Source organism: Polypterus senegalus, chromosome 1 (genome assembly GCF_016835505.1).
Source record: "Polypterus senegalus isolate Bchr_013 chromosome 1, ASM1683550v1, whole genome shotgun sequence".
Classification (NCBI taxonomy): Eukaryota; Metazoa; Chordata; class Cladistia; order Polypteriformes; family Polypteridae; genus Polypterus; species Polypterus senegalus.
In genome coordinates this window covers 207,061,831-207,086,209 of record NC_053154.1, presented here as the reverse complement: position 1 = coordinate 207,086,209, position 24,379 = coordinate 207,061,831, and the positions used below count along the sequence as shown (strand labels likewise).

At 37.6% G+C, this 24,379-nt stretch overlaps 1 protein-coding gene across 3 annotated transcripts in view; it reads right to left on the bottom strand.

Moving 5' to 3' along the window:
- Positions 1–223: 223 nt before the first annotated feature.
- The window catches only part of LOC120538473 (membrane-spanning 4-domains subfamily A member 8-like), a 34,939-nt gene continuing 10,783 nt past the window's right edge, over positions 224–24,379 (bottom strand). For 2 of the 3 annotated variants that reach the window (XM_039767926.1, XM_039767925.1), the window contains exons 2-7: positions 15,018–15,125; positions 11,539–11,595; positions 9,128–9,244; positions 3,720–3,743; positions 3,498–3,614; positions 224–497 (exon numbers count right to left, since the gene is read on the bottom strand). In XM_039767926.1, the coding sequence (XP_039623860.1) occupies positions 354–497; positions 3,498–3,614; positions 3,720–3,743; positions 9,128–9,244; positions 11,539–11,595; positions 15,018–15,125 (567 nt within the window). In that variant the 3' untranslated portion in view covers positions 224–353. The remainder of the gene's footprint in view (positions 498–3,497; positions 3,615–3,719; positions 3,744–9,127; positions 9,245–11,538; positions 11,596–15,017; positions 15,126–24,379) is intronic. The other variant, XM_039767927.1, reaches the window with a different exon arrangement.

Sequence of the window (24,379 nt, the reverse complement as noted above, 5' to 3'; positions counted from 1 at the left end):
TACACCACCAATGCATTTCTTCTTGTCGTAGGCACACAGTATTTTTGAGATTGCCCTTATTGTAATTCAATAATCATCTTTAAATTATGCTGCCGTCAAAAGCAGTTATAATTTATAACTCTACCAGTCCAGTGTTGCAGAGACACAATTTTTAAACTGAATGCAGTATGTATTAAATATGACATGCTGATACCTGCTCCCAACTTTCAAAAACTTAGACCACTCAAAGCCAGACATATTTTATTCCAAGGGTGACAGTGTGGCATATTGTTGCACATTTGATACTAAAATTTTTATTTAGAATGTTACCACTGTATTACATAGTTTAAGCAGGCAATTTTTGGTGAAAGCATTCATAAGGAAGTTGGAAGATAAGGAGGAGGAGGAGGAATATTGTAAGATATCTGCTGGGATGTAGCGGGGTAATTCGGGGCACTTGCTGAGGCAACTTCATGTTGTGTTAACTGTATGTCACACTGTTGACCAGCAGTCATGGGCTGAAAGATAAATACAGTGAATAACAATATTAGAAATTAAATTTGCACACAGACTGAAAAAACATTTTATTAGTATAGTAGAAAGTAAAGTTTACTAATGATATCTCAGGTCCCTTAATTAAAAGATGTTAAGAAATGAATTGTGGGAAAGCACATTATTTAATGCAACATAAAAACTGTATTAATTAGAGACAAGACCATTTCAGCCTTTCTTCATATCTAGGTCTTTTATTTTATCTTTCCAAATAATAATACATAAAGGTTGTGGTAATGGTAATGAGTGGATTGATTTTACAATTCAATAAAGATTTCAAGAGTAAATTACAAGTTTTCAATCAAATGTGCATTCATTTCTTTACTCTTCTACAAAATTCCAATTTAAATGTATGTGCAGGGAGGCACACCTAAGAGAAGGTCCGTGCAAGTAATAAGTCATGCCCTGTTTATAGCAGCAGAAAGCATAATCAGGTAAACCTAACAGAAAGAGCCTGTGCATGTTTTGTCTAGTTTTGTTAGTAATGATATTCATGAGTGTACTCCAGATATGTCCTATTCATATTGAAATTGTGGAGCTAGATGTCAGTACAGGCTTCTTCAAGTTGACATGTGAGGGATTTATGGAACAGTATCCAATATCGAGTGCTCTTTGGAAATGTACAGTTCAGCAAATGTGAAAAAGTGGAGTACCTCTAGCTCTGTGAAAAGTGTACACTATCCAAGAAAGCCTTTTGTCCATAACTTGGAGTTATTGCTCACACTGTTGATCATATTGAAAGGAGACCTCCTATATTGATGTATGGCTTATCACTACAGATGCAAAAACATCATGTCTGTGTGTACTAGAAATGGGACTAAGTCCTAGATATGAACATCTCAAGTAAGCTTCAAGTCCTGACCAGCAAGTTTCAAGTCCAGTCTTAAAGTTATAATGATTAGATTCAAGCAAGTCAAGCTGAGTTGCTGGATTTAATCAGGCAATTAAAGCCAAGTTATTCATTCCAGTAAGTTAAGTCATAGCTGAGAAGACACAAGTAAAAAATTGCTTGCATTTTCACCACTATATAAAATCTATCCATGATAATGTCTGATGTATACTAACATACAGACTGGGAATATTCTCAAGGGAAAAGTGTGTGTACGTATATACAGTACACTTGTTCAAGAGGAGTGGAAGTACAAGATTGGCTTAAAAACTGAACCCTATGAAAGCCTGGTGTTTCATTTCATCAATTCCATCCAGAGACCAGGCCAGATCAGACCAACCAGTTCATAATGCAACACAAAGGTAATGAACCATTTGGTAAACTGGGTGCCTAGACTCCTAGCAAGAAGAGCTGCTCTCCAGCCAAGTTGCATTGCCGTAATTTGCCACACTCCTTTGCTGTGCCTCTGATTTACCACATTAGGAACTTCAGTCTAGAGACTGTTACTCTATAATGCTTGAATAAAGCTGTAAACGTGCTGTCCTGAACTGGTGCTCTGTCTTACCCCCAGGTAAGTACAACTGCAGATGTAGACTTCAGCTGCATTTCCTTGACAGGCTGGTAAGTGTAAACATATTAGGAAAATAGCTGAAGATTTGAAACATTCAGGTTTACATAGTAAAACAGTTTAATGGTAAGAATAGGGTCACCTGAGGACTCCTCTATGATGAAACACTTTGTAATTAAACTCCATTCTAGGAGTGCAGAATCAGCTAGGCTGCATGGTACACTATTATACTCTCCACTGCCATTTCTTAGATTGTCACATATTCTACTTCTTCCTAAACAGCTTACTGAATTTCCCATTGTTGTTTTTGGTAGTAGCATTTTTAGGTGTAGTTTGATGACATCTGTGCTTTTGTGTTTAAAGTGGTTAACAGGTTCTTGGCAAGGCTAATGGCCATGCAGTCATCCCCTTTTGCAATTTGATGTCATGTGTAAATGTTATTTAAAAGGATATTATTCTGCACAAGAAGTTATATTAACACACATTGCTGAAACTATGTCCTCGTCAGCCATTTTCTTTTACTGAACCGTGAATACATGACTGTATTACATGAGGCAGGAAATGACATATTCTCTTTTAATACATACTGTAGTCGGCGAAGCGTAAGGCGAAGTCAAGCACAGGTAAAACGCGTGTCTAAAGAAATCTCACAGTCCAAACGTTTGTTTTAAAAATGTTTAGTGAAAGTTAAAAGAAAATAATCCACACAAGAATAAAAGAAAAAATAGTTACACATGTAGAATAAAAGGAAAAAAAAAAGGAAAAATGTATCTTGTCTAAACTTAGCTTTTCTTGAGGATCTTTAGTTATTTCTATACTTAAAAGTTCTTCTTCTGTACGCTATAAGCACACAGCTTCGTGCTTAAATAAGTGCGTTTTCTTTATGTGTTACTTCACACATTCAAAGAGCCCGTAGGCCATTAAGCACGGTCACGTGCACAAGCATGATCACAAGCGCGGTTTAAAACCGTATGCCTCTACACCTTACACATGGCAAGGCTGTCACTAACTGAAGAATAATGTTTACTCAAAGCTGTTAGAAATGGCAAGAATATACCAATACAATTCTACTTATGGGGGTTATAGGAACCTCCCATAGATTATGCATTGTCATCTAGTAAAATATTTATGAATCTTATAGAACTAGGAAAATGGCTCTTACACATAAATTGAACAACTACATACTATACCATCAATTTCAATATTATTAGGCATTTCTTGGTAACTGCAACATGCTCATTAGTTTTGCTTAAGCCGTGTATATTATTAGTCTTTGAACTTTCTAAGATTGAACATATGATGTCAGGTAATATAAAAGTGAAAAAGGGGTAGTCATTTTTTTTATCAAATAGTACCACATTTCAATCACTATTGCTTGGTAAAATTTTATTTGCTTTCCCAAAATTCTGTGATCTCCAAATTTTCACATTCTTTTTATCTTCACATCCACCATTTTATTAATTTCATTACACAGCATGAGGCTTTACTTTACATTTACTGATGTCTTACCATATCATTGCAGCAGAGAACTTTGCAAGAAAAGGCTGCACTTGAAATGGACACACACAACTCGAGCAGCAGAAATACCACCAACACACCAACCACACCCTTTCTTAACTGTGACCCCTTTGAAGAAAACATATAATAATGAATATAGACTTTTTCAGAAATCCAAGTTATATCATATAAGTAACAGAACATTTTACAGTGTGGTGCAAATACACTACATACCTGGAATACTCGGTATTTGTGCTCCTGTTAAAGGAAAAACAGGCAGAGTTTATTCTCATGGTAAAAATTAGAAAAGGTTAGAGACACAGTGATTTACTGTATAATCTTAATCAGGTTGACTAAAAAAAGGAAAAAAAACAGGTTAGCTATACAGGAGGGAATGGATGAAGCAAATCCAGGCAACATGAAAGGAGTGAAAGACCATAGAACAGAGGTGCCCAATGCATCGATCACGATCGACCGGTAGATCGCAAAGGTAGTGCAGGTAGATCGCGTTGCATTAAAAAAATTTTTTTTGAAATATTAGTCTATCATATACCCTCCCTATGGCATTTGCCACCTGACTGACATACAGGGCGGACAGTCTGAGATCTCTTTTCTTCTGTCATCCCGCACGCACGATAAAATGCGCGAGCTACTGCAAAACTCCGGCTATCTGAGTGATCTAGTTAACCTTCCAATTTATATCGACTAAAGAAGGGATTTAAAAAAAAAATGTTTGGGCAGGGTATGGGCTGGATGTGGAATTGGAAGAGGATTTTTTTCTCACAATGTCACAATCGAAGTACGTTTGTCTGATCTGTCAATCTATCATTGCTATTCCAAAGAAGGAAAATGTGGAAAGGCACTTTCGAACTGTTCATAAAAACTACGGAACTGACGTCCTTCCAAAAAGCGATCTGAGAAAGAGAAAGTAGAAGGAACTAAAATCGCAGTTAATCAGACAGCCGTCATTTTTCACTCGGCTGAATTGAAAACTTCCTTGACTGCATTATTCGGCTCTACTTATTTATGCGAGTCAGCCTTTTCCCACATGATGATTATTAAATCCAAATACTGTAGTGACCATAAATGTATTGAATTGTTATTGTGCCATAAAGGTTATTCAGTTATGCAAGGTACGACAACATACATTTCATGTATAAAGTATATTCAGTATATATATTGTCAGGGATGCCAGGGGCAACGACCCGGCCGGGATGCCGTGAGGGACCGGAAGAGGGTCAAAGCCCACCCTGGATCACGTGGGGGCCACCTTCCTGGTTGTTCTGGGTGCCACGGGTTGAGGGCATGGAAGCCCTACCCTGTAGGGGCCCGTGGTCACCTCCAGGAGGCCCCCAATGCCTTGGGGACCTGATGCCCCAGCACTTCCGCCACACCAGGAAGTGCTGGGGGGAAGACTTTGGGAGACACCCTGAGAGCTGCCGGGAGGACAGCCGGCACTTCTGCCACGCTGGGGCATGGCCAAGCGAGGAATGCCGGGAACACCTGGTGCTCATCCGGGGACTGCATAAAAGGGGCCATCTCCATTCATTCAGGGCTGGAGTCGGGAGGAGGCAGGACGAAGCACAGAGGAGGTGTGGAGGCGGCCCGAAGAAGGCATTTGTGGCCAGGACTGAGTGATTGTTGGGGTTTGTGCACGGGACTGGGTCTGTGTGACTAATATTGAAATGTTGAAAAGAACTGCACAAATTAGGTGTCTGATGGGAAAAGATTATAGAAGAAATGGAAAAAAAGACTCTAATGGCAGGACCAGTCTGTAAAATCTGGAAATTGTGCTTAATGACCTGTGGGATAGAAAAGAGTGTTAGGGTGGGAAGTAAAGATGACTGGTATGTAGGCTCCATTTTAGGTATTCTTTATTAAGATGAAAGTAGAAGGGTAGCCTCCAGGGAAGTTACAAAGAGTGGATTTGTTGTAACCCATGATGGAGAACTGAATGCAGTGATAAAGCTCAGAGTGTAGTGTGGATGGAGAAACTGATAGGAGATACAGAGTAAATCTTGATATGCTCTTGATATATAAATATCAAAGCAGCTGACATTCAAAAGTTTTTAAGACAGTGGTAAGACCATCAATGATGTATAAAGCTGAGACACAGGCAGTGAAGGGAGCACAAGAGAACAGATTAGATGTGGCAGAAATGAAATTGAGGTGTAGCGTTACAAAGAAGGACAAAAGACAAAATACAACAATCAGAGGTACATCAAAAGCAGAAGAGATATCTAAGAAAGTACAAGAAAATTGGCTGAAGTGTTATGGACATGTGATGAAGAGAGACAAAGAATATGTCGGCAAAAGGGAGGTAGGAATGGATGTATAGGCGAAGAGAAAATGAGGGAGGCCAAAGCAGAGATGGATGGACAAAGTAAAAGAAGATTTGAAAGAAAATGGTCTGACTGAATACGAGGTGCAGGTCAGAGCTGTACAGAGAAGGTTGATCAAATACTCAACATCACCTAGAAGTGGAAGAAGGAGAAATAGAAAAGAACAAGAAAAACAAAATATAGTAGTAGTCGTAGAATCTGCTCCAGGCACAGATGAGGGAGGGCTCTGTCCACAATATGGGAAGCAGGGCTAGCACCAGGGAAAAATCTATGGGATTCATATTAAATTCTGCATTGGGAGGCTGTGAAATTTTTGTTAAAAATGGAGTCACCGAGACTACCCAAGTGAAACTTTACTTCTACTTTCAGCCCCACTAAACAGCAAAGTAACAATGTAAACTAATTACTAAAATCAATTTGAATTTTTATTTAATCAACGGATATTTCATTATCCAATTAATAACTTCTGACAAAAAGAAGTACTTGTTATCTTTTACCTCCAACATACACCTACCCTAACAGATTCAATGATCTTCAGGACAACATATTTTGACATCTCAAAGGAAGACTATTGTGAGGAACTAAGAGAAGATGTGAGCTGAAAGAGGAAGACTATTGTATGAAATTCAGAGGGGAAGTGAGATAGGTGCTGGGTGGTGGTGAAGACATGATAGATAATTGGAACACTACAGCTGAAGTGATAAGGGAGAGAGCTAGGAAGGTGCTTGGTGTGATATCTGGACATAGGAAGGAAGACAAAGAGACTTGGGGGCTGGAATGAGGAAGTACAGCAAAGCATAAAGAGGAAAAGAATAGTGAAAACAACTAGGATATCCAGAAAGATGTACAAAAGCAGACAGGTGTACAAGGAGAAGAGGTGCAAGGTGAAGAGAGAGGTGACAAACGGTAGGGAAAAGGAGTATGTCAAGCTGTGTGAAGCTGGACACAAAGGAAGGAGAAAAGTACTTGTACCAATTGGCCAGGCAGAGGGACCGAGTAGGGACGGACGTGCTGCAGGTCAGGGTGATAACGGATGCAGATGTAAATTTGCTGACAAGCAGGGAGAGTGTGTTGATAACTGATAAACATTGAATATGAGTGATAGTGAAGATTGGATGAAGGGGATATAGTAAATCACAAAGTACCAGGAATCAGCAAGGCTGACGTGAGAAAAGCTATGTAGAGGATGAAAATTGGGAAAGCAGTTGGCCCAGGCAACATACCAGTGTATGCATGGTGATGTTTAGGTGAAATCTTGAAAATTTAGAAGATGACTGAGGAGGGGAGAAGAGGTATATTAGTACCAATTTTCATGCACACGGGAGATGCGCAGAGCTGTAGTAACTACAGGGGTATCAAGTTGATAAGCCACAACATGAAGATATGGGAAACAGTGATGGATGCTAGGCCGAGAGGGGAGGTGGAGATCTGTGAGCAGATCTGTGTGCCAGTAAAGAGTACTACAGATGTAATGTTTGCTTTAATTGTGTTGATGGGGAAGTAAAGAGAATATCAGAAGGAATCACATTGCACATTTGTGGACTTATAGAAAGCGTATGACAGGGAGTTATGGTACTGTATGAGGAAGTCGAGAGTAGCAGAAAAGTATATGAGGGTGGTGGAGGATATTTATAAGGACAGTGTGACTGAGGTGAAGTGTGAAGTAGGAATGACAGCCTTGTTCAAGGTGACAATGGGATTACATCAAGGATTGGCTCTGAGCCCTTTCCTTTTTGACAGATGAAGTCAGACAGGAGTCTCAGTGGACTATAATGATCGCAGATTACATTTTGATGTGTAGTGAGAGTTGACAGCAGGTTAAAATGAACCTGGAGAGGTGAAGGTACACACTCGAGTGAAGGGGAATGAAAGTCAGTAGGAGTATTACGTAGTACATGTGCGTGAATGAGAGAGAAGGTGCTGGAAGGGTGCAGCTGCAAAGAGCAGATGTAGTGAAGGTAGACAAATTTAAATACTTGGGTTCAACAGTCCAAAGAAACAGAATGCGCAGCAGAAAGGTGAAGAAGAGAGCACAGGAAGTATGGACTAGACGAAGAGGAGTAGTAACAGTGATTTGTGCTTGAAGATTACCTGCAAGAGTGAAAGGGAAGGTTTATAAAATGGTAGTGAGACCATCTTTGTTGTATGGTTTGGAGACAGTGGCACTAACAAAAAGGCATGACACAGAGCTGAAGTGGCTGAACTGAAAATGCTACAGTTTTTGCTCTGGATTAGGAATGAGTATGTTAGAGGTACAACACAGGTACAGCAGTTTAATAACCAAGTGAGGGAGGCTAGATTGAGATGGTTTGGGCATGTACAGAGGAAAGATGAGGGGTACATTGGAAAAATAATTTTGAGGATGGAACTACCAGGCAAGAGGAAAAGAGGAAGGCCAAAGAGGAGGTTTATGATGTGGCAAGGGAGGACATGAAGGCAGTCAGTGTGGCAGAAGATGATGTAAAAGACAGGGATAGATGGAGACAGATATGCCACTGTGGCAAACCCTAAATGGAAGCACCCGAAAGAAGAAGATATATGCACTGTATATAATTGTATTAAACTGATCCATCAGTTTGACAAATGATCCTTCTATATAAAAGCGGTCGGGTGTCCTTCCATCCCGTGAGTGCTACGCAGGCGTGGAGTTTCACACGCCCCGTCCATTTTGCAATGCGATGGGATTTGTAGTTTCGTTTTTCCAGGTAAAAGATGATTTTCTACTCCAGACTGCGATATCTTCTTCTTCTTCTTTCTTACTATATAAAAGCGGTCGGGATTGTCCTTCCGTCCCGTGAGTGGAAAGCGTAGCGGTATTCCGCTTATCACAGACTTACTACTTGCAGCTTGTGGTACGAAGCGACATGATGTGAGCAGAGTTCTGGTGCTCCCATCTTTCCCTTGCTTTTGTGCGCGATGCACTGGAAAAATAGACAAAATTATGTCTCTGGAAATAATTAATGTTGATGGAGTACAAATGCCTCATCGTGTAGTAAATATCAAGGGGGTTCAAAAGGGCGACCTCAATATAGAAAAAAAGTTTAAATTTCATCACAAAAATAACAGAAACTACGAGTATTAAAGTAATACTGCTCAAATGCAATATAACCAAATTAATGAGTTTGTATAAAATATCAAATTGATCTACATATTGAATTGCCTTAAGAAGTGGTCAACTTAAAAGTCGGTCGCCTTAAAATGCGGGTCAGCCTAGTTAATGAATATATAGTGTGAAGGAATTAAGTTCTTTATCACAAAGAAAATAAACCACTCCAAATTAACACAAGGAATGGTACTTACATACATATAAGGTCTGTCATAGTCGTCCATAGCTATAATCAAATCTATACCACAAAAGATGATTCCAATACCAGATGAAATGCTGCTGATGATATTCATGGCTAGGTTTCCATTAATCTGTTAAAAAAAGATATCACTGTAAATTGGAATGCCATATTGATAATCATCTTCTATAATGTATATATATATTTAATATCATATTTCAATGTCAATTTATCTGTTCAACAAAACATCACAATGTATAAGAATAAATACATTTATTACAAAAAATGTGTTGTTGCTACATAGCTGCTCAATGGATAGAAATCACTGGGGCTTGTGTTCTCTTAAATACAACCAAACATATTTAATTTGAAAAGGACCTGTTTGACAAATTGTATAATGCTTCATTAAAGGTAATGAGGGGCATATTTCATATAGCTGACTTTAAAGTCAAAAGGCACATTCATTTAATGCAGCTTGTAAAGGAATATTCATCTCACAGTAGTTACTGGACATACTATGACTACATGTCTTAGCTAAACCCTGAAAATGTAAGGAAAATTACTTCACTTTCACTCCAAGGGGCATGGTGTTAACATGCTGACCTGAACAGAACAGTCCACCCTATACCTAGAAACTTCTTCCTGCTCTTCCTGTGATATTCCCAGATGTTTTCAAGGACATTCAGGGAGATATAACCCCCCCAGTGAATACTGAGTCTGCGTCTGGGACGTGGCTGTTTGAACACTTATGGTAGGTGCACAGAAAGCATACTAATTACATTCCCAAACCACTTCAATTAGCTCCACTTATTATGGAGAGACAGTGGTTCTGCCTTGAGGTTCTCTCATATTCCGGTACTCTTCATTCAGTCACAGAGACTAAATCTAGCTATTCTTCACAGGAGCATCAAACCTCCAGTTAGAATTCATGATCTCATTCTTTTGGCCACTACCCAAAGCTATTTAGATAGGCGAGGTTGGGGATGTAAATTGACAAGTAAATTACAAACTCTGTCCTAGAGCTTGGCTCCCGTTTTACCATCCACGGCCCCATATGATGTCTGCAAAACTGTGGCTGCTCTACAAAATTAGTTGGTTACTCTCACAAACTTCTTTAACCACACTTATGAATAAGACCCCAAAATAATTAAGATCCTCCATTTGAGGCAGCTGCTCACTACTTACATGTAGAGAACAAGCTATTCCTTTTGGGAGAAGAGCAATTGTATCTTTACTGTATAATTCACTCTTTCACAAGCTGAGGTTTAATTCAAACAAGCATTGTTTTTTGCCATTTACAAAGTTTTAGGCCATGTCACACTTTTAGAGCTGTAAAGACAGATATTCATCGAGTTTCATGCGTCATTAAGAAGTGTACTATTATACTAATGGTTGTTATTAGCAATACAAATTCTAATCAACTGACTGCTAATGCAAAAACATTTTAAACAAATAATACATGAGACGTAGAATATAAAAATCAGAAAAGGAACCTTACTAATCAGATCATATTATGTTGTTATATCATATGATCATGTAGTAAAATCTATTCTGTGGCAGTGACTCTATGTGTCTTTGTTTAAGGCCAATGCTTTAATGAAAAAAATGTAAAGTTAACATGCAGCTGCTTTGTTTATCCAGCAGGGGTGAACATCACAGACAATTCAGATCAATTTCCAAAAACTCCTTACACCAGAAGCTTAAAGAAACCTGACAGTTTATAGATGTTCTTTCATTACAACCAAGAAGTCTAAAGCAGGAATTACAACACTTTAACATTGTTTGCATCAAACATAAGCAATGAATATTTGCATACTTTTCCATAGAAAAGACAATTAGGACATTTATTTTGTTTATTTTATTATTTGTTAGACTTTTTTTTAAATCTGTACAAGAACCTTTTTTTCTTCAGTATTTGCCTAAATGCACAGTTATATTAGTAAATGCTTACACTTTTGTCACTGATCTAGTAAACTTCACACTGGATATTGCATAATATAAAATTAAATCAACTAACATAAGCAAATGTTTAAAAACAGTGCAGTGTGGGTAATGCTCTGAGTATGTCATGTACAACATGGCTTGAAATGGCATAAACAAAACAAAAGATGCTACTACATCATTAAAAGCATTTGTATGTATAATCACTAGTTTAAGATTCCTCCTGTTTCAGCTATTACTTCTGGAATAAACAGACATTTGTAATAACTGACACCTAAGAAGGATGCTTGAAGAAACATCTGATGGCACAGCAGACAGCTAAATATTAGAAACTGGGTTACTTAGTGAGAAGAAGTTCAGACAGCATGAACTGTTAAAATCATATTACGATTCATAATATATTCTCCTGGATTAAACATTTAATATGCCCAGGAAGAAAAGTTCATAGAACTTGAAAAAGAAAGAGCTTCAGCGATTTTAACTTACCAAGGATTGATTATGATATCTGTCTGAAGCAACACTCAAAGATCCTGAAATGATATACTGGGAAGAAAGACAGAAAATGTCACCTGTTGGCAACCTGCAGTCATTCAATCCTAAACTGTAAATCACTGACTAACAAGTAAATATATTCAAAAGTCTGGAAATAGTCTATAGTGTTGTAACTTAATATACAGTGAATTACATTAGACACTTTATTTAAAGTGGTTTGTAATTGTTAACACAAAATGTTGTTTATGTGGTCTACTTTTGCATTAAGTAGAGGATAGAAACTAAATTTGAAGGTGTATTAACTTTATTTGGCAAATAAAAATGGCTGTCTTTACATATTTCAAAAGATCACGGGGAACTTTGCATCCACTAAAATTAGCCACAACCTTATTATGGGTTACCTGAATGTTTGAGAGGAATTTGCAGAGAATGGGAAAAAGAGTAAAGATTTATGTACACCCCTTGGGAAGACAAGTTCTTCATGAAGTTCTACATGAAGATGAAGCAATGAAAACATTCAGATTTGGCTTGGCTTCACTTGTTGTATCATCCATCCTATATACTTCTATACCGTGCTGAGAACTGAACTGTGTAGTGTTTTCACATTTTTATTGTCTTGTTTGAGTGATGCATTTACAGTTTAAGTTTAATTCATGTTTTATAAATAATATAAATCTTCTAATACAATAAGGGAAAGTCTTTAGAATATATTGCTACATTATACAAGGGATAGTCAAGCTAAAGTTAGAAAACAAGGCTTATTAGAAAATGGAACAAACTAACAAAACTGATCATCTAATTTCTCAATGTAGTTCTCAATGCACTTGCACCACCTGCCTGAAAATGGCTGGATTCCAGCAGAATAAAAGATTTTGTTTTGTCACTGCAACCACTTGTACACCACTTCCTTCACATCGTCATCTGTCTTGAATCAACAATCATCCAGATGTTTTATAGTGGCCCAAAAAGGTGTAAATCTCACGGTGCCAAATCTGGCGAATAATGAGAATGTGGTGATACCTCAAACTTTGGTTTCTCCAGACAAGCCTTGGTGTTCTTAGCAGTGTGTTGGCAGGCGGGCGCCGATTGTCTGCAGCAAAAAGACTCATTGAGACAGCAGTCCTCGCCACATGGATCAAATAGCAGGTTTCACATTGGTCTCCAACAAGTCACAGTAACTTGAACTAGTGACTATAGAACCCCTCAGCATGTAGTGTTTGGCAATAACTGAGGTGCACGAGTGAACAGGACAAAACCTTATTCTGCTAAAATCCAGGTACTTCCAGGCAGGTGGTGCAAGTGCATTGAGAAGGGTGGAGACTTCACTGAGAAATGGTATTATCAGTTTTGTTAAGGTTTGTTCCCATTTTCTAATAAATCCTGTTTTCTAACTTTAGCTTGACTCCCCCTCATATAACCAGTTAAAAGACACTTAATTTAATCTAATTTTAATGTGAAAAAAATATCCTTATGGTTTGTTTTTTCCATGACAACAATTTTGAATGAGACACAGTAGGTCTACATGTACATACTGTAGGTATCATAAAACTGAAAGTAAAAGAAGTGTCAAGAATGGAGCACTGGAAACATGTTTTATTTTTATTTGCTTCTTACTAATGTATGTTGTATAAAAGTAAAAAATAATGCAGTTGAAAATATACAGTACCTGGTATGTTTTACTAATTATATATCTATGTTTTATAAAATCATATGGATTTATTTTTCTTTGTTATTTATGCATTAATATTATTCTTACCTAATCATATATTTTTTTCTTGTAACTTACTCTTTAACATCTTGTAAAGCACTTTGAGCTACATTCTTTGTATGAAAATGTGCTATACAAATAATGTTGTTCATGTATGTCCCAATTTATTGAGACATTTATTACCATATGTAAAACGGGGGGTTGAAATTACCTCAGACCTGAGACAAAACCCTCCTCAAATGCCAATGTGTTTTATTGCCTATTGTTTTAATCTTAGAAAGAGATGCATACAAAATCAAGGAAATCTTGCATTTCTAAAGCCAAATATCAAGGTTAAGTAGATGGTGGTTATGCAGTAAATGATGCAGCCTGCCAAATGACTCTAAATGTGATATCCTTCCGCTTAAGAAAAGTGGTGTGACACTTTCTGGAGCCAATGGCATTCTAACTAAGTAAACCCTGTTGAACACTTTCTGTTGAAAGGTTAGAACTGAGCGGTCCCCTTTCCACTACAGAATGAGAGACAATCTCTCAGGCTGCAGTAAAGCTTAGGATGAGCTAAACTTAAGCAGCACAGAAGCTCATTCCTGCATATTTAAAGGGCAGCTTACTTGAATGGTTTCACGCTGAACTCAATTTACCTCATGGGAACCATTTAACCATATTTAGGTCTTTTGACAGAAACCACATTAATCAACTCCATTCTGATTGCTAATTGATTATTCTTGACCTTTAGAAAAATCAGCCATGCTTTGATCGTGTCTAAACAGAAATTTCATTGTGCCTTTTAACTAGGACAGTGTTTGAAATACTGTTTAGTTTAAGTAGCTATTGTACAGAAGAAATACCTTATACAAAGCAAATCTAAGAGATCAACAATTTCTTCTCCTGTGGCATGTAAATGCAATGCTCGATCACAAATGAAACAAAGTATACGTCCCCATGGCACAGGTCCACATTCTGCCCACAGCTGGTTTAGATTAAGTTCTACTTTCCAAATAATTTGTTTTAAATTCCAATATGTTCCTGGTCTCAAAATTTTCCAGTATTTAACACTGTTGATATCTCTGTTACTCCTTGCTCTGATCGTTTCACGTTTTGGTATTTTGTCCCACAATATGTTGAAGCAGGGGTCCTCATTTTCAGTCCTACAGGCTCACAGATGGCTGCAGGTTTCTGTTCCAGTTTGTTAATTGGAAGTTAATCATCAATCAAGAAACATGATACTTTTCATTTTTGTTAATTCGTTTGATGATTCCCAACCTTTAATTGCTTCTTGTAGTTTTAACTAGCTGATAAAATAAAAGGGAGATGCAAATGAAAAAGGAACCAGCAGACCAACATCTAACTTGATTCCAATTACACCAGTGTGTATTTAACAGGAAAAATCAATTATTAAAAATAAATAGAAGATAGAAAAATGAAGACCTAAGAATTACTAATCTTCTTTGTAGCACTAATTATTCAAATGATATTGGCAGAAACAGAAAAATCTATAATACAAAGCTGACCGGATGAGACCAAATGAAAAAATTAGCAAGACATAAAATTTTTAAAAAGTTACGTTATCAGTAAGGATTGGTTTCAAAAAAGGCAATTGGGCTGGAACAAAAACCTGCAACAACTGTGATCTTCTAGGTCTGGATTTGAGCACTCGGGCTCAATCATGCATTGTTATCTCAAGACCGAAAATAAGCAATATTAAGAACTTTTGAGTCAGCATGGTTTTAAGATTAAAAAGCTAAAAATAAAATAAAAAACTTACAAATATACCTCCCCAAATAGAAATACCAGTAAAATTCAACATTGAGAAACTTGTTAAAAGAATGATGCCAATTAAGATGTTTAGTATTCCAATCACGATCTGGACAACCTGTAAACATAAAACAAGACAGTTGAGAGAAAAGGAAAACCAGTGAAGACCTGCTTCAAATTCTCTTTCATTCCGCTATATCTATTAAAAAATGTATTTTGAAAAATAAGTATTTTTGCACAAATACTGAGGTTCATTTAAATAGTCTTTTGGAATGATCTGACTAAAATTTTGCCAATTTAGTATCTCCTTGTGAAGACACAATTATTACACGTGTATGCGTGTTTGATTGCCTGTGCCCTGCAGAGCAACTTTAAACAAATAGTTAATTCAAGATCTTCTTCCACAACAGAGTATAAACCCGTATCATCCAGTATTTCCACATTATCCTCGTTCCACATCAGAAATGAACATCACAGATAAGACATTAGAGATCTTTACTGAAAATTCCATTCATAAATTTTAACAGTAGGGTTTGCTGATCTGAATTCACTTGCCAATTTAAGGCGACACCTAACTACAAATGTCATTTATGTATTTTAAGCTGAGCATTTTAAACATCCCATTAAGAAACTGTGGCAGCATATTTTAATACTTTTAGTAACAAGCACTGCTTTGCACACATTATGATATAAGTTTATTTTGGTATGCTGGATATTCAAGGAATCTTTGGTTTTCTGTAACCAGAAAGGACTGAATATCTAATAATTTCATTAAATGGCCACTCGTTAACATGTGGATATCATGGCATCGCCAACCTAAGAAACAGACTAGTGCAAAGTAACACATGTTGTTGATACCACTTAACCTTGAGAAGGCCACTATTGTAACAAGCAATTAGATTGTAACAAACAATTAAATTTAAAATACAATTTATTTTTGTACAGCCCAAAATCACACAAGGAGTGCCTCAATGGGCTTGAACAGGCCTTGTTTATTGACAGCCCCCCAGCCTTGACTCTCTAAGAAACAAAGAAAAAATTCCCAGAAAAAAAAAACCTTGAAGGGAAAAAATGGAAGAAACCTTGGGAAAGGCAGTTCAAAGAGAGAACTCTCTCCAAGTAGGCTGGGTGTGCAGTGGGTGTCAAAAAAGGGGTAAATACAATACACAGAACAGAACACAAGTAATCCTCAATACAATATAATAGTAATATTACAGTAGATTCAGCAGTAGATGATATAACATAATAGGATCAAGATTTGTTCAGAATCCTGGAGACCTCGGCCATCAAGCTGCCTCCACCTATTGGTCATTCCACAGCTGAGTCAGTGCTGGTTAAGCCAATCTGATGAAAGGAACCTTCTACCTGACAAATCCAGTGCTCCTCCATCAGAGATGACATTTCCTTAATAAGTGAATACAAACAGTAGTAAAAACATATACTTTCAAAGCCTTAGTGTGAGCCTACACGATCTTTATGTTTAGTGCTCGAAGTTTATGCTGTGACAATTACATTTAATTCTGCAATTTACCAGTTTACCTTGGTTGGAACTCCTACTCGTGTGTAATTCAAATTAAATTCATAATATACATACATGTACAACTCAAGATATCCTTATTTACTTTTTATTCAAGGTAATTTGAACCTCCTTGCAGTCTAGCTTGCCAAGCACAATATGAAGTATTCATGTATGGATAAATGGATAATATCAGTGTTCTCCCCAGAAATTTTTTCCAGCTGGGTGGCAAGAAAAAGTAGCCGGGTGGGGCGGAACGGGGAAATTTGGTGGTGGGGAAAATTAAATGTGCACTATTTTTATTAGTTAATTATTATTTTACAAAGCTCAATATGATTTCCATTTTTAAGGTTTGACACTTGTGCCAGAATATTTTTATTAAATTTAAGAAGTATCCAATTCAGGATCCTGCAACCCTAACAAAAATTTTAAATAACAATTGTTATGACATAAACCAAGAGGCACAAGTATTGTCGCTGTCGGTAAGAAAAGTGAAAACAATGAAAAAAAGTATAGGAAACCTAATAAAGAAAAATGTTAAAATATTCTTCAAAGCCAACTTGCATATGCAGAAGGTGTCTTCAGTTAAATATTTATTCTTCTTTTCTTCCTACAGGCCCAGTTGTCTGAAGCTTTCCCATAATCAAAGTCCCCAGGATCTGGGCCCCCCAAGGAAATCACTCATCATACACTGTCATAGTGACTGTACTGCAAAGTCATCAGACAGCCGTCTAGTGTCACTGGCCATTTTCAGCTTAATCTGGGGAATGTTCAGAATATTTTGAATTTCCGTTAAACCAGCCATCCTAACTGAAGAATTTTGGAAGAAATAGAATAGCTGCCTTAAGATGCTCAGTTTTGTTAAATAAGGTACAGCAGCTGCTGCTTGGGCACTTGCAAGGGCCAATCAGTGGTTTTACACAGTGCCAGTAGACCAAGAGTCCAGATCTTTTATCTCTAAGCAGTTTTGCCCCACCTTTCTTTTTCCCAATCATAACGGCCACTCCATCTGACCCTAGTCCAACCAAATTAGCATTTTTCAAGCCTAGAGTGTCCATTGTCTCACTCACTAAGCAGTGCATTGCTTATAGTCTCCGCAATCATATTGCGGGTTGATGCAAAACTAACTCTGACCTCTTTAGTGACCTGGCAAACATATTTAATGTTGATAATTAATTGTTTTATATCTGAGATATCTGTGGTTTCATCACACAGAATACTGAAAAACTTTTCAACGTGTATATTTTTCAGTATGTTAGATTTTATTTCTGATGCTAAGACATCCAGCAGCTCTTGCATTAGTCTTTCAGAGTTGTAATGTGAATTGAGGTGTTGTAAAAAGGAACAACCCATTTCTTTGCAGTGTTCCAACAGCTTTTCAAACAACGTTGTATGTGGCAACTCATTTTTTGCCAAACAATGTATGGATCTTAAAGCTCCCACAAAGGCATCGCTCTGTAAATTATTTAACACAGATACAGATCTTTCAATTTGACCAATTCGAGTTTGCTGAAGTACATCCTTTAGTAAAAGGTCAGCAGAAGACTCCATGTGCGTTTTACTTTTTTCATGGTCCAGCAAGCTTTCTTTTCGAATTCTTGTGTATGGCACATTTACCCAAAGTAACCCCTCCTTGGGTGGTGTTTGTTTGAGTATTTCATGCACAATGAGCACCACGTAAAATTTTCTTTGACCATTAGCCAATCAAAATCTTTAAACCATTGTTTGTTTATAACAGATAAGCGGTGCTTAGATTTATCAATTGGCAGAGTGTGTGCTGAAGAGACTTCTCCTGATTGACCAGCCTCTGCAGTGTCTTTGTCTGAAATTGCCACATGAGGAGTTGATGCCACACCTTCATTAGTTTGTGACGTCTCTTTTCTGAAATAACTGAGCAGTGTTGTTTTCTGAACACTTCTTTTGCTGTTTTTTGTTGGTAAAACGTTTGAAAAAAATGTAAAGTACCTATGAATAAGACTTTTGAGTGGGAAAGGGAGAGCCTGTTGGATATTCAATTCACACTTGCACTACGGAAGATACGCATTCTCGACATTTCTACTTTATTATCGCTGTTTATCTCAAGATTAAATTCGACATGTTGACTTTATTCTCATTGTTTGTCATTAAAGTAGAACATCATAAACTAAACTTCATCTTAAAATGAATCTTTCGTCATAAATTATGTAGCAACATGTCGACTTTATTCTCATCATAAGCGTCAAGATTAAAGTGGAAATGTCAAGAATAAAGTCAGCATCTCTACTTTATTCTCGACATATAGTTTTTTTTCTTCACTTCACGTATTTTTTTTTTTTTCTTCACCGTGGCCCTAATACGCTTCCGTACAAAACCCTCAGCAATTCAGTGACAAAACTTTTGCTCAGGATAGTGTGTGCTGCAAGGGTTTCTGCACACTTTTTGCAATATGAACACAGGTCAAAATATGAGCAAATATAAGAACGGCAGATGGGGCCACTTTAAATAGGAACCACAGTGAGTGCTACAAGGATTTTTGCACACAGAACACACCTAATGTTTAAACAACTGTGTATATGTATATATATATATATATATATATATATATATACATACAGTGGGTACGGAAAGTATTCAGACCCCTTCAATTTTTCACTCTTTGTTATATTGCAGCCATTTGCTATAATCATTTAAATGAATTTTTTTCCTCATTAATGTACACACAGCACCCCATATTGACAGACAAAAAAAAAGAATTTTTGAAATTGTTGCAGATTTATTAAAAAAGAAAAACTGAAATATCACATGGTCCTAAGTATTCAGACCCTTACCTCAGTATTTAGTAGTAGCACCCTTTTGAGCTAATACAGCCATGAGTCTTCTTGGGAAAGATGCAACAAGTTTTTCACACCTGAATTTGGGGATCCTCTGCCATTCCTCCTTGCAGATCCTCTCCAGTTCTGTCAGGTTGGATGGTAAACGTTGGTGGACAAACATTTTTAGGTCTTTCCAGAGATGCTCAATTGAGTTTAAGTCAGGGCTCTGGCTGGGCCATTCAAGAACAGTCACAGAGTTGTTGTGAAGCCACTCCTTCGTTATTTTAGCTGTGTGCTTAGGCTCACTGTCTTGTTGGAAGGTAAACCTTCTGCCCAGTCTGAGGTCCTTAGCACTCTGGAGAAGGTTTTTGTCCAGGATATCCCTGTACTTGGCCGCATTCATCTTTCCCTCGATTGCAACCAGTCATCCTGTCCCTGCAGCTGAAAAACACCCCCACAGCATGATGCTGCCACCGCCATGCTTCACTGTGGGGACTGTATTGGACAAGTGATGAGCAGTGCCTGGTTGTCTCCACACATACCGCTTAGAATTAAGGCCAAAAAGTTCTATCTTGGTCTCATCAGACCAGAGAATCTTATTTCTCACCATCTCAGAGTCCTTCAGGTTTCTTTTAGCAAACTCCATGCGGGCTGTCATGTGTCTTGCCTCTCCTCAGTGTGTTTGTATTTCCGTAAAATGCCTGTAATTTTGTCGGACAGTAATACAGTGGAACCTCGGTTCACGACCATAATTCGTTCCAAAACTCTGGTTGTAACCCGATTTGGTCGTGAACCGAAGTAATTTCCCCCATAGGATTGTATGTAAATACAAATAATCCATTCCAGACCGTATGTAAATATATATATTTTTTTAAGTTTTTAAGCACAAATATAGTTAACTATACCATAGAAAGCACAGCGTAATACTGTAGTAAACTAAATGTAAAAACATTGAATAACACTAAGAAAACCTTGAACAACAGAGAAAACTAACACTGCAAGAATTTGCTTATAGCCTTATGACCCGCTCGCTAAAAACTCTTTTTTAAGTTTTAAGCACAGGGGAAAAATTGAACATTTGAAAAATCTGTAATTTAATAAACAACCAAGAAAAGTAACATTGCAACAATGCACGCTCGCGCCTGTGTGTGTGTGTGTGTGTGTCTCTCGCGTGTATGTCTCTTAAGCGCACGCCTCTGTGTCTGTTTGTCTCTCGCCTGTGTGTGTGTCTGTCTGTCTCCCGCCTCTGTGTGTGTGTGTGTCTGTCCGTCGCGTGTGCCTCTGTGTGTGTGTCTCACGTGTGCGCGTGTGCGTGTGTGTCTCGTGTGTGTGTGCGTGTATGTGTGTGTGCATGTGCGTGAGTGCGTGTGTGAGTGAGTTACTCGTGTGTGTGTGACTCGTGTGTGTGACTCGTGTGTGTGTGTGTGTGCGCGTGCGTGACTCGTGCGTGCGTGACTCGCGCTCGCCCGTGTGTGTGTGCGTGACTTGCGCACGCCTGTGTGTGTGTGACTCGTGCGTGCCTGTGTGTGTGTGTGTGTGTGTGTGTGTGTGTGCGCGCGCGTCCGCGCAGAATTGCAGAATTAAGCACAACTCAGACATACTGTTGTGGACACGAAAAGGCATAAATATGACATCAATAAAATATGTAAACTGAACTTGATATCTGAGGTACTGTAGGATTTGGAAATTGTAGAGGGAGAAGTACTGCTCAGATTAAATAGGCTGAAAATAAACAAATCACCAGGACCAAGTAATATTTAGCCTTTAGTTCTTAAGGAGGTTAATGAGTACATATATAAACCCTAGACTCATATTTTTAGGGAGTCACTGCACACTGGGGAGATTCCAAAGGACTGATAAATGGCAAATATTACTCAGTTGTAAAAAACAGGTGACCGGGCAGATCCAAGCAACTATAGGCCAGTAAGCTTAATATGCATCACAGGAAAATGAATGGAAGGAATTATTAAGGATAAGATTGAGCAACACCGCAGCATCAGCTGTAGCTGGGGTTGCCACTTCACCTGCGGAGCACAAAAGCCGAAACGATTTGTCCAAACTGAAGGAAATGATCGCAACATCGGCCATGGCCACAGCAACAAGTGAGCTCAAGAAAGACATTCAGAAAAATATGAAGAAAGAAATGAATGGCTTGCTCAAGACAAGCGAGAAGCTGCGGCTGGAGCTGCAAGAGATGCGGCAGGAATATAAAGACTTGGGAAAACGTATATATAATAGTTTTGATGCATTCTTTAAAGATATACTGAGAAAAATTAAGGAACACATTCAGAAAAATGCGTCTAAACTCAGAGAACTTCCAGATCAGCTGGAAGACGTTAAGCAGACAACCACCTTTTTCAACCCTCGCAAACATATGCAGCTTTTAATATCTGGAAAACATTTGGGATTAAATTGCTCAGATATCTTTATATAGACAACATTTTTGCATCCTATGAACAATTACATTCCAAATTTAACTTTCCAGCGACACATTTCTTTCACTATCTTCAAATTAGAAACTTTGTTAAACAGAACGTGCCTGATTTCCCTCATCTTGCACCTTCCTTTATGCTGGAAAAAATATTGCTCAGTTTGGAGGACTCAGACAGCATTTCTGCAAAATATAAAATTATTTTACAGTCCCTCCCTTTCAAAGATCCAAGAGGTCAATGGGAAAAAGATCTCTCACTCAACATATCAGAAAAGGAGTGGAAGGTAGCAATGCAGAGAATTCACTCGAGCTCCATATGCGCAAAGCATACAAGTATTCAACTCAAAATTATATATCGAGCACATCTGTCTCGCTTAAAACTGTCCAAAATGTTTCCAGAGCGAGATCCAACCTGTGAACGCTGTAATCAAGTTCCAGCCTCACTGGGTCATATGTTTTGGTCCTACACCAAATTAACACCATTCTGGACAAAAATGTTTTAATGCCTTTCAGTCACAATCCCTCCTAACCCATTAACAGCTGTGTTTGGTGTTCTTCCAGATGGGCTTAAAGCAGAGAAGGACAAACAAACTGTGATTGCCTTCACTACACTACTGGCACGCAGACTTATTTTGCTAAACTGGAAGAATCCAAACTCTCCTCTTTTAAGTCAGTGGGAAACTGATGCTTTATTCTATTTGAAATTGGAAAAAATCTAATTTTCAGTTAAAGGATCTGTGCAGAACATTTTCAAAACCTGGCAGGATCTAATCAATAATATTTCAGAATAAGCTCTTAAAGCACTGCGTAAATAGATTATCTTCCAATTTCCTTTTTTTTTTCTTGTCCATTTATCTTTATCCGCCTATTAAACTCATCAATTTATGTATGTTTACAAGCTTTAAGCTTTACTCGTTGGCCATGCTCTCTTTCTCAGGGGTGGTGGTTGGGTTGATTTTTTTTCAATCCTATTTTTTGTAAAAATTGATCTATCTGTATGGAATGATTACAATAAAATCAATAAAATAAAAAAAAAACATTGAGCAACAAAAGAATATGATCATAGTGGAGCATATCATATTATTTATCTGGAATCTCAGAAAGCATTTAATAAGGTGAGAGGTTGGGCATCAAACTAAAAAAATTTGGAGTTCAGAGTGATGTTTTTTGATGGGTGTAGAATTGGTTTTGACACAAGAAGCTGGGGATGATGGTGCAAAGAACCTCATCAGAATTGGCTGATGTTAAGAGTGGTGTCCCACAGGGGTCAGTGCTATGGCTGCTACTATTTTTAATATATATTTTAATACATATATAAATAAATGATTTAGATAGGAATATAAGTTTGTAGATGATACCAAGATATTGGCAGATAATTTGGAATCTGATAAATCATTACAGAAGCACTTGGGCAGCATACAGGCTTGGGCAAATTTGTGGTAGATACAATTTAATGTCAGTAAATGTAAAGTATGACACAGAGGCAGTAAAATGTTAGGTTTGAATGTTTTTTCGATACGTTTCATCACTCATCCAAGTGACTTCCTAAGTCTCAGTTCACTGCAGGTTTCTCCAACCTTATAAACTGTACAGTTAGGTTTGAATACACAATAGGAGGTCTGAAAATCAAGAGTACACCTTATGAGAAGGATTTAGGAGTCATAGTGGACTCTACACTATCAACTTCCCAAGAGTGTTCAGAAGCCATTAAGAAGACTAACAGAATGTTAGGTTATATAGCACAATGTGTGGAGTACAAGTCCAAGGAGGTTATGCTCAACCTTCATAATGGACTGGTGAGACCTCATCTTGAGTACTGTGTGCAGTTTTGGTCTCCAGGCTACAAAAATGACATAGCAGCACTAGAAAAGGTCCAGAGAAGAGCGACTAGGCTGATTCCAGTGCTAAAGGGAATGAATTAAGAAGAAAGATTAAAAGAGCTGAACCTTTTCAGTTTAAGCAAAAAAAGAGTAAGTGACATGATTGAAGTGCTTTAAATTATGAAAGGAATAAATACTAATTTTAAAATGAGTCCATCAAGAACACAGGGACACAGTTGAAAACTTGTTAAGGGTAGCTTCTGCACAAACATTAGGAAGTTTTTCTTTACACAGAGAACCATTGACATTTGGAATAAGGTACCAAGTACTGTAGCATGGTAGACAGTAACACTTTAGGGACTTTCAAAACTCAACTTGACTTTTTTTAAGAAGAATTAAGTAGATAGGACTGGCTAGCTTTGTTGGGGTGTATGCCCTGTTCTCATCTACATTGTTCTAATGTAGAACAGCATGATACTGATTTAAATATATTTAGCTTAACGTCACAGACAAGCGATGCATGGAAATATTTTTATTGCATAATATATATAAAAATAAACCAGAAAACTGTGGATCAACATACATTTAAACATTAATATTCAGTAAAAAGACGCTCAGTCAGTGTCCCTAATTAGCAAATTGCTCGGATGCCAGTTCAGAAAGTGTGTATTAAAAGATGCTGCCAGTTTCTTCTATACAGTATTGTAGAGTCATGAAATCATCTTTGAGAGTGTTTTCTAAATCTAATACGAGATCTCTTATAAAATGTTTTATATATATATATATATATATATATATATATATATATATATA